The sequence below is a fragment of the Phaenicophaeus curvirostris genome, chromosome 6, assembly GCF_032191515.1.
Source record: "Phaenicophaeus curvirostris isolate KB17595 chromosome 6, BPBGC_Pcur_1.0, whole genome shotgun sequence".
NCBI lineage: Eukaryota > Metazoa > Chordata > Aves > Cuculiformes > Cuculidae > Phaenicophaeus > Phaenicophaeus curvirostris.
In genome coordinates this window covers 36,265,351-36,276,153 of record NC_091397.1, presented here as the reverse complement: position 1 = coordinate 36,276,153, position 10,803 = coordinate 36,265,351, and the positions used below count along the sequence as shown (strand labels likewise).

The following is a 10,803-nucleotide window of genomic DNA, read 5'->3' as shown; positions in this document are numbered from 1 at the left end:
AGGCACTTGTAGCCTAGGAGAGCAAGTTGAATCTTTCCACTCTGCATAAACTAAATTATTCTTTCAGTTCCTGATTGACTTCTTGAAACTAGGTATTTTTAGGCTGTAAGTGACACATTTGCTTGCTTTTGTCTGAAGAAGTAGAGTGGTTAATCCTTGCTGCTGCTGCTGTGTTTTGGTGCTTGCTATTTAAGCTGGCAATTCGTTCAAATGTCTGTTTTCTTTCTGCTGCAGCTGTCATATCTCATGTTTTCTTATATGGTATTGGCTCACTATATCTTCCTCCTTTTAATTTTTGCTTAGTAAACTAACGAGAATTTTTGATAAATACTGTTGTCTCTAAAAGAAAACACTGCATACCAAAATGTAAATTTTTTCCCTTAATTGCACTTGATGCTGTGAAACCATTTGTGCCCTTTCCCAATTGTGAAGGCTTTCTTTTGCCTTTGCTACAAACAAAAAAAGATGAGCGGGGTGTAATTTGTGGAATGGCTTCCTGTGAAAAAGCAGATAGCTTTCACTGAATATAACAGTACTGAAATTAAGCCCTTAGATATGTGGGGATTTAAACCAAATCCACTTTAAACAGTGCATGTGGTAGAACAAAGAGAAAACTAATGAAGCAATATTTTTCTTCTAGATTTTTTTCGTTTTATACTTGTGAATTTTCTGCAATCCAAAGATGGCTGCAAATAAGCCTAAAGGACAGAATTCATTGGCTTTACACAAAGTCATCATGGTGGGAAGCGGTGGTGTAGGAAAATCTGCTTTAACACTACAGTTTATGTACGATGAGGTAAGAACCTGCTCTAGAAAGTATCTCAGGAGATGTCTGCTATGTTATTTAAGCATTCATTAGTACACTTATTATCTGAAAAGGCCTAAATGTGTTTGATGTGGTATGAAAGTCAGCAATTAAATTGGACAAAAGTATTTCTTGAGATTAGCCATTTGCCCTCTAGAGATAGCTATGAAGGAGTAATTTGGCATTTTTCAGACTTCTGAGCAACTAGATGCTCTGTCATATAGTATGTTTTCTCATTGTTCACTAAACCTATTAGAACTTATTTAGGTATTATAGCTCAAAGCTTCTTCACTTAGGCGAGTTGCACAATACCTGAAATGATGACCATTTTTTTTTCCATTTTTTTATGCTGCTGTTGAAGAAAGGCAAGAAAATCTATTACTTGTTTCCTTTTTTTTTTCTTGTGAAAGTCATTCTTAAAATTAACACGCAGAAGTTATGGCTTCAGTATCCTTTAAAAATTGATACTAAATATATTCAGTCAGGACTGCCTGACAGCATAATGGAATTCAGCCAGATGTTGTACTTGACCAGAAGCAGAGGCTTGTGCAGTGCACAGACATTGATGTTTTGCAGTTACCTCCAAAATTTCCTTCCAGGCAGAAGAAAGCAAAAACCTGTAAACTATTTGGGCTGATAGAAAGCCTGCTTTAACTACGAATCATTTGAGTACTTCTCATAGCATAAATACCTATGCTTATTTATTAGTTTGTATAACCATATAAGAAGTTTGTTGTATCCTTATATGCAAATAGAGGCATTTGCCTTACGCAGGCATGGGTTTGTATCATGACGGGTTGGTTTTTTTTCTAGTTCGTTGAAGATTATGAGCCCACCAAAGCAGACAGCTACAGGAAAAAGGTGGTTCTGGACGGGGAAGAAGTTCAAATTGATATATTGGACACAGCAGGGCAGGAAGACTATGCTGCAATTAGAGACAACTACTTCCGAAGTGGAGAAGGCTTTCTGTGCGTCTTCTCCATTACAGAGTTAGAATCTTTTGCAGCGACTGCAGACTTCAGGTAAGTTTCAAGGCAAGGTAATTATTCAAATTACAGTGAGGTAATTGCAAGTGATTTGTTTGGTTGGTTTTCTTAGTATCCTTATGATAGTCCAGATTGGATGACAGCTCTTACTATAGTCACGTAATCTTTTGAACAGATGCCTTTGCTATCTGTACTACTTCAGATACTTCTTTGCTGCTGTCTTTGTGAATACCAAAAAGGCGATTACCACAGAACAGATACATAGCAACATTTGGAAGGTTTCTGCCCTTTGTTAACCAGGGTTGCTTGGCACTTGTACTTAGAAGTAGTGTTTGTGAGTAGGCATACTGCTGTGCAAAGTAACAGATGTGAGAAAAATTGCTTATAGACTGTGTGGTTGCAAGTAATGTATGTACAATACCACATATTCCCCATAGTTGTCGTTTTCAGTTCTTGCTTCCTATAGAGGATTATGTTGTGTTTCTCTTAATGTGTGAAGCACCACCTGGAATAAAACAGCAGCTGTAGCAGCATGTCCAGCTGCTATACTAGAATAATTCGTAGTTATAAAGATGACGCGACCAAATTTCCATTGAAACCTGCACAGAAGAACATGGTGCTGGTGAGGTCTGTCTGAAAAGTCTTAGGCAATGTGAAGTATGCACATTGTTTTCTGGGAAAGTGAAAAACATAGTATCAACAACACAAGTCTTTCCACCTCTTGATGATTTTGTGAGCAACAGATATGAGAAGTATCTGAATAGGCTGTAGTAGCTATGCATTTTGTGTAATGGCTTGCTTTAAACCTGTCTCTTCAGTTCTGCTTGGATGGATTTTTTTTCTCTGTAGAAGATACTGATGTAAATTTTTGGATTTACAAGACAAAAGTCCTGCTTAGAGTTCTGCATAGCATTCACTCTTCCCATTAAAGTCAGTATTTTACTTAATAGGGAGCAATGTGGTCAAAACAAAATTTGGAACTGGATCTTTCTGATGTAATAAAGATTTAACAAGATAGGGTTTTCTAAGATGATTTTTAGGCATATAGCTTATTAAAGCCAATGTCATAGTAACAGACCGGCAGTATATTACAGGTATTTCATTTTTGTTGAGAGAGAAAGCCTGTTTAAATCACTTGTAATTATATTCAAAATAGACAAAAGAGACCAGATATTTGATTTATTTTTTTTACCAGTTTGAACTAGAATGAAAAGGAGAGAACATTTGATGGAAAATCAAGGAAACTAATGTAGAAAGACATTTTCCACATCCCACTGAGATAAGACTTCTCGGAGATACTGTCACGTTTCAACTTAATTAGCACTAAGTATGTTTAATATTATGTCGAAGGGAGGAGGAAGATGCGTGGAGAGGGGAGAAAGTGAGGTTTTCCTCTTGTGGTGTTCTTTCGTTTTAATTTGTATATTTATGTGTGTGTGTTTATATATTTTGGGAGGGAGAGGCAGGCTTTGATTGGTTTGCAGTCTTATGCTAGGTATTGTCAACAGTGAAAGACTGTTCAGTGTAGTTGAGTTTCTCTAGAGTGCAAAATGACCTATTCAATTAATGCTTCAAAATACACCATATGCTGTGGCTGTGGAAAAACTACTTTTTCCATCAAAGTTGAGTGTTGAAAATGTACATGCTGATACAGCAAAAATGGGAGGAAAAAATCCCTTCAGTGAAGAGATTAAAACTCTCCTCAATCTAAATTTGAAAGTGACTTTCAAGTTGCCTTTGAAACTGTGGAAGGCTAAATGCTAAGATGTGACTCAGAAAAATTACATTATTTCTGCTCTGTGTCAGAGTAACCAGTATCTGGTGAAGGTCAGTTAAAATACCTTTGGCATTGTTGAGCAGCCTGAGGGAATTCTGCTTAAGAGACAGTTAGGAAAGAAAGTAACAAGAAGAATTTGGCTGTTTGATTGTTTTCATGAGATTTTGTTCTGCTGGAATGGCAGAACTCCAACAGGAGAGCTGTTTGCTTATTCAATATTTTCAATGGTGTTCCTCGTGTGCTCTGCAAAGCTATTGCTCCAAGTCATTTTTTTTTAGTAGAAGGCAGACCTGCAATGACAAAGCCTTTAAATATTTGAAAGGCAGTTTGATAAAATGTGATCTTTCATTGAGTAAAAATGGTCTGGCTGTAATGATTTTTTTATTTTAAGTTCTAGATTTCTAGCTGGAATATCCTGAATTAGACATTTCTTGTTTAGGAGATATCAGCCTTCAGAGAGGGCTTAAGGGAGAATGTCATCTGAACTGCTGTTAGATCAACTCTTTACAAGGCGAAATCAGCATTGCCTGAATAATTAGTGTTGAGAGCTACTAGTTTTTATCAGAGGTCTTGTTTACACAGATACTGCAGTGGTGCACTGAGTTTTCTTCTGGCCACCCTTCCTAATCCACTGACTATTCTAACTAACTTGGGTACTTGTGGACCCTGTTAAAATACTTGCACTGATATTTGTGGGGGAGAAAGGAATGTTGCTTTAGCAACATCTCAGAGAAATGTGGTTTTACAAGCTGACTTAAGTACATATTTGTTGCCATAAAAAAAATTACTGGCTATCTGCAGTTTCTTAGCCCTGTGAGTAGACTTCCTCCACAAGACTGCATACTATTCAGAGCTTTTCATAATAACAGGAGGATCCTACCATACACCAAATCAAGGCCATATAGAATAACAATTAATTAACTCTCTTCAGCTTTTCTCCATTCAGCTTTAAATCTGGCGATAGGTTTCGCTTCAGTCAGCAAAAGGAATTTGTTTCTCTGCTTTTTTTGTCAATATTTCAGAAATTACTCAATGATACAGGGCTACATTTCACTGTGAACTTTATACTCCTTTCTGAGACAGAATAGAGAATATCAGTCTTCAGGGAAACTGCTTTTCCTGGTACTTTTAATGCATTTCCAATTAAAAGAAAATGGTTTGGGTTTGTTGGTTTTTGGGGTTTTTTTTTAACCATTGAAGGCTTATGTATCAAACCATTTATGGTACTGAGTTTCACTTACAACTTTAAATCCTTCATCCTAGTTTCAAATAGAAGAGTCTGTCCCGGAAAATCTAATGCATGTACAATTTGTATCTTTATACTGGCTTAGAACTGAGTGAAGATCTCTGCAGACACTGAATATAATTTACTTAAGATTCCTGGAAGGAAGAGATTTCTCTTGGTGTACTATAGACCATTTTATCAGCATTAAAAATAGCACATGCTTGTTATTAGGAAAAAAACAAGTGTGAACCTGAAGTTTGGATAGCTTAAAAATGATAGTAACATACTAATATAAAGACAGTGGTAAATTCTCTCAAGTAACTCCTTTATTAAAAGGAATGCCTTATTAATATAAATTCTCACTTAAACCAATCTCATTCTACCCTTTTTGTTTCTTCCTGGCTCGCCTCCTTCTTCCTCCTGAAGGATTAGCTAGCTGTCTCTGTCTGTACTTCATATAATGTTATAACGAGGTTTAAGATTTTACTGTTACGTAAGCTTTGTAAAAAGCAATAAGTGGGTTTTCACTGTAAGATGGAAGAGTTATTATGTTCTAAGTATAGTATTCCATGCAAAGCTTAATTTTCTTTTGTTTATTTTTTTCTTTTACTCCAGGGAGCAGATCTTAAGAGTAAAAGAAGATGAGAATGTTCCTTTTTTGCTAGTTGGTAATAAATCAGATTTGGAAGATAAAAGGCAAGTTTCTGTAGAGGAAGCAAAAAACAGAGCTGATCAGTGGAATGTTAACTATGTGGAAACATCTGCAAAAACACGAGCTAATGTTGACAAGGTAATAACTGGACTCAATACAAAGAATCTCTCCATCAGTTTTTACTTTCTACTTGTTTTCTGTGGTCGTGCTTTGTTCATTGTATTAGCAGTTACGTTTGTGAAATTTAAATCAAGAGCTTATCGCCCTTAGCTTGTGAGAAGGTGACTTCATGTGGATCATAGAGTCCTGGAATGGTTTGAGTTGGAAGGGACCTTAAACATCATCCAGTTCCAACTCCCCTTGCAATGGGCAGGGACACTTCCCACTAGATCAGTCTGCCCAAGGTCCCATCCAACCTGGCCTTGAACACCTCCAGGAATGGTGCAGCCTCAACTTCCCTGGGCAACCTGTGCCAGTGTCTCACCACCTTCATCGTGAAGAAATTGTTCCTTGTGTCTAGTCTAAATCTGCCCCTCTTCAGTTTGTAGCCATTAGGATCAGTGAAAATGTTAGGCATAACAAGTTTATCACATCCTAAACTGGAAGGAGACACGGTACAATACCTTATTTCAGTTACTTTGACCTAGACTTGTTACTGTGTTTTCTATAACTAGTAGACAGTCTGCTTCTGAACAGCGAGGAATGCTATCTGATCATCAGCTAGAAGAAAACAGCTTACAAAAACAGGTAAGGGAGGGATTGGAGCCCTCTCTTCCCTCATCTAATCAGATGCCTGGTTGTACATTGCTTTGATGGAAAATGGATGAATTCTTTTAAGCTTTGAATAGCCTAGAAGTGCCTTATGAGTTTTTGGGGATAAAACAGGGAATCTTCGTCTCCAAGATCATCCAAGAATAGTTGTAAGTATTTCAGCTGTAAGTCTAAAAGACAGGACTTCTTGGAATACAGAATTCAGAGTAGCACTCAGTCTTGTAGACTACAATAGTAGCAGATGTGTGACAAAAGAAATAAGTTTAGTTCAGTGTGCCAACCTTTCCTTTTGGAGCTAATGACAGACTTGATCGCACATTGAAAAATTTTCTAATGTAAATCCTTACTTAAACAACAGCTGTAATGTGAGTTCTATTTTGCAATAACTTAAACTTGACTGTTGTCTCCTGTCAGTTGTCATTGTAAAGAAACTGATTGTTCAGTGCTACAGTAAGAACTTAATAGTGTTCTGCGGAGAAAATTAAGTCAATTAAATGCAGCAGAATACAGTCTCATTGAATACAGCTCTGATTTTGTTGCTGTTATTAAAAAAACTAGTACGTCTTTTAGATTTGGTGCATGATTGTAGTCAACATCTACCTGTTATCGTCATTCAGGAATTCCCAGCTCTTCAAAATCCACTTTGCTATCATTTAGCAGCTGGGGGAAAAAGTCTGTGTGTATGTCTATATTTTAATAGCTCACTAATCAATAGCTTTTGCACACATGTGATAGGCTGCTGAGAGCACCAGCTTTCTTTTTGGAGATGGTGGCATTATGAATCCAGATTATCACATATCATATAGAATCAGGGCTCAACATGCATATGTGAGGCTTTGTTGGCACTAGCAAATACCAGGTATTCTTAGCTGTGGCGCATCCAAAGTGGCAAGGTTTGTTATGTGAACTTACGTTACTATTCTTTAAGAAATTTGGCTTCTCTAAATTCCAGAATAGTGGGTTTGCTGGGTTGGGGAAAACAATAGGTGTCCAGTCACTTTGGCAAAGGTGACCCACTGAGCGTTTTCTTAGAAAATTACATACCCCAGGCAGCTAAATACTGTAGTTACAGTATCGGTGCTGAAACAAGTTGACGGTTGCATCGTACCGTTAGTACGAATACTACAAGCAAGTAGCTTAAGGCAAACTTAGCAATCTAGAGACAATCTTATTTCTTGATGGAAATATTTAGTTACATTGATTTTCTCTGTATCCCAGGTAATGAAGGTTGATGCTTTTGCTGCAGTCAATAAAAGATTAGTGTCATTGCAAATAAGCTACTGAGCTCTGTAGAGGAGTTTTTTGACCCCTGCACTGTCAGTGTTTCACAGAAAAGGATGAAGTCCCCTGACACATAACTAGGAAAAATCTTCTGAGAGAGAAAAGTCTTAGAATTGCTGAACTGATTTCCTACAATAAAATTATAAAGATAAAATGATTATTCACTGTAGCTTCCTGTAAGTCAAGTCAAGATCTGCTTCTCAAGTGAATGAAGTAGCTTTAAGCAGTCCAGTCATAAAGCCTTAACTGACAGCAGGATCTTTCTTAAACAAGTCATTGATGCATCTCCAGCTTCGTCTTTTTTGTTTCCTACTAAACCACTTGATGAAAATGAAGTACACGTGTGCTTTGAGATTGTAAGATGGCAGTTGAGATTGCCTGATCTAAAGAATTGTTTATGCAGTTGTATGATTGATTTGCTTTAAGGGAAATGCTGATTCTTCTTTCTCCTAGTCACTTTGTGTTTAGACCTGCATCATGGGACACTGCGGATCATGAAGTGTTCAGTGTTTCAGCCTTTACAACTCATCACTGAAAATACTTGAAACAAACTGATTTCTTTTAGTCTCCTCAGTAAGATGTAGATAATTCATCACCAGCCAAAATTTTTTAGTGTGACTCTTCAATCCTTGTGAAAAATTATCTGATAGGATTCATAAGCAAATATGAGAAGGACAAGGGGACGTTATGGTACCATGAAATAAGCAGGATTGTATCATATGAACTTCAAAACCAGTGAAAGATTTGTTGGATTAATATTTGTTTGCTCAAACTGGTTGCATATAATTACCTTATTCTTAATAGCTGGAATTAATATAATCAGTGATAGCTTGCTTTAAGTTCTATGTCTGTGATTGGTTTTGCATTTATGTTCTTACATCTTTTTTTAGGTGTTTTTTGATTTAATGAGAGAAATTAGAGCCAGGAAAATGGAAGACAGCAAAGAAAAGAATGGGAAGAAGAAAAGAAAAAGCCTAGCTAAGAGGATCAGAGAAAGATGTTGCATTTTATAATCAAAACCTTGAAGTCCTTTCCTACCCTGACCGTACTAATTAAAACCATAATTTATAAGCATGCCCTTGAAGGCTTAAGTGACTGAAATTATTCTAACATGTTGGAAATTGTAATGTACCACTAAAAGCATGAATTGGAGCTGCACTGAAAGTCAAATTCACTGAAAAAAAAATGATGTGGCTTCAAGAGAAGCAAAGTTCAGTCCATTTCATAATTGCCTACCTTCTCACATTTCTTCTGAATGTAGTGTTTCATAGGGAGTCTTTTCTTTAGTAGTGAATGGGACCGGGGGGAAGTATCACTTTGTGGGTTCTTGTAAAGCATACTTTTTTATCACTGGTAATTGTCAATTCATCTTGTCTTTGTTGCCTTGAAAATTACAATTGTGTACGTGATACCTAACAAAGCGGTATGCAGCTGTTTTGCCATGGAGTTATGTGAATTAGAAAAGAATAACGTATATGCGAACAGTTACATTGGGGAAAATTATATATGGTTCTGCATTACCTGATTAACCTAGAAGAGTGATGTAATCTTTTACATGGAAACATTTGAATATGCCTTAATTTTAAAATCTAAACATAGCAGGTTGCTTAATCAAGGGTGTATTTTCAACTTTGTTGCATGGAGACTCTCCCTGCGCATCAGTGCAAGACTGCCCTCTCTGCAGGGTGTGGTCATGTGAATGATTTTGCTAACTGTCTGCTAGCAGTGTCTGTTCTTTAAATGTGTGCAATACCCTGGTATTGTGAATAATACAGAGCATATTCTGTCATCTGTAACTTGGTAAACAATACGGTATCTTAAAGATAAAAAGTCAGAATACATAAAAGGCAGAAGTCATAAGCCTATGGCACATCTAAGTCTGGAATAGTTGTTTAAAACTTAACGCACTGGTACCTTGAAACTTTCCTTTTGCAAGTAGATTTTTTGTTTAGATGTTCCTTGGGTTTTAACTCCCTGGAGTTGGGTGGAGTGGAGCTGATTCACTAATGCTAATATGTTTTGAGTTAAGATGTTGTCTGGGAAATTCTGGTGTCATCAGTTAATTTCTTTTGTGTTCCTAACACTCAGCGATGGGAACATGGTGTGTTATGCTGAAGCTCTTTGGTTTTTTTACTGTTCAGTTTATGTTGATTTTCAAATGGGGAACACTGTAGCCATTTTTTCTCGTTAATGTTGATATGGAGCAATCAAACATGCTTTGCAATACAGAAAATATTTACCGTATGCATCCAAAATCCCCAAGTAAAACATGCTGCCTCTGTTGCCTCAGAACAGCAAGAACACTAGCACACGGTTAGTATGCTGCATCTTAGCTAAAAATATACCAGAATGTTTGAGGGTTTTGAACTCCTCTGGGGTAAGGCAGGCTAGATCAATTTCACAAACTGTTATACTTTTTATACATGTGTAAGCCTATAACTGACAGTTTAAAATGTGCTCAAGCAAACTAGGTAATATTTAACTTTCATGCTAACAAACATTTTAGGGACTCAAGTCTTAGAAGTTATATTTGTCGTGTTAAATATTTATCAATAGGAATTTTGTACGTGCATTTAGTAGACTGCCAAGTGCAGAATTAAAGTTACTCATGTAACTATGGCAAATGAGCCAATCTTCATCTTACTGTGTACTCATTTGGGTCTATTTAGCCAGGGAGTCTAACCACTAACATTGTGACTTTGCTTTGGAACCTGTGTACTGGGGACTGAGGTGTTATGAAGCCATCGGACATGTGAAACTTCTCTTGGCTGATGCCTTATCCTGTCCTTTTATTTGCTATTTGAGCCATTGAAAGATTATGAATAAACTTCCATTTTTTAAAAAATACTTGTGCAGTGTTAATCGATAACAATATTGGTGTTAAACTTTGCTCTAGCTGGTGCCAGTTGTCAAGCAGTAAAACCTAAATATTCCAGTAGCCTCTTGTTTGGTGTGTGAACAAACTGTAGATTAAAGCTAATTAGTTTGATAAAAAGCTATTTTGTAAGAGCTCAGTGTGCTACCTTTTATCCAGAGCTAATTCATCCCTTCTTGTTATAACAAAGACCATCAGAAAACAGCAAACAAACTGAGGTAAGCTTGTTCCATAAGAATGGAAACATTTGCCCATTTTCAGCTTTATTAATAGGACATGGTCTTTCCAAATGAGGAATGGAGGGAAGGATATTTTCCCAACTTCTAACTGTGCTAAAAGTGAGCAGACTCTAGAATGCACTTAAAGGTGTCAAAAACCTGGGAAATACTTCATCGCTCAGTTGTTTCCTTTGCTCTTAGCTGAACAGAGGT

The 10,803-nt window shown here is 36.8% G+C and overlaps 1 protein-coding gene across 1 annotated transcript; it reads left to right on the top strand.

Annotated features, from left to right (window-relative positions):
- The first annotated feature begins 640 nt into the window (after nucleotides 1-640).
- RALA (RAS like proto-oncogene A) lies at nucleotides 641-10,344 on the top strand. The gene is made up of 4 exons (XM_069859814.1): nucleotides 641-796; nucleotides 1,619-1,827; nucleotides 5,409-5,583; nucleotides 8,388-10,344. The coding sequence occupies exons 1-4, from the start codon at nucleotides 683-685 to the stop codon at nucleotides 8,508-8,510; spliced, it is 621 nt and encodes a 206-aa protein (XP_069715915.1). The 5' UTR covers nucleotides 641-682; the 3' UTR covers nucleotides 8,511-10,344.
- Nucleotides 10,345-10,803: the final 459 nt, after the last annotated feature.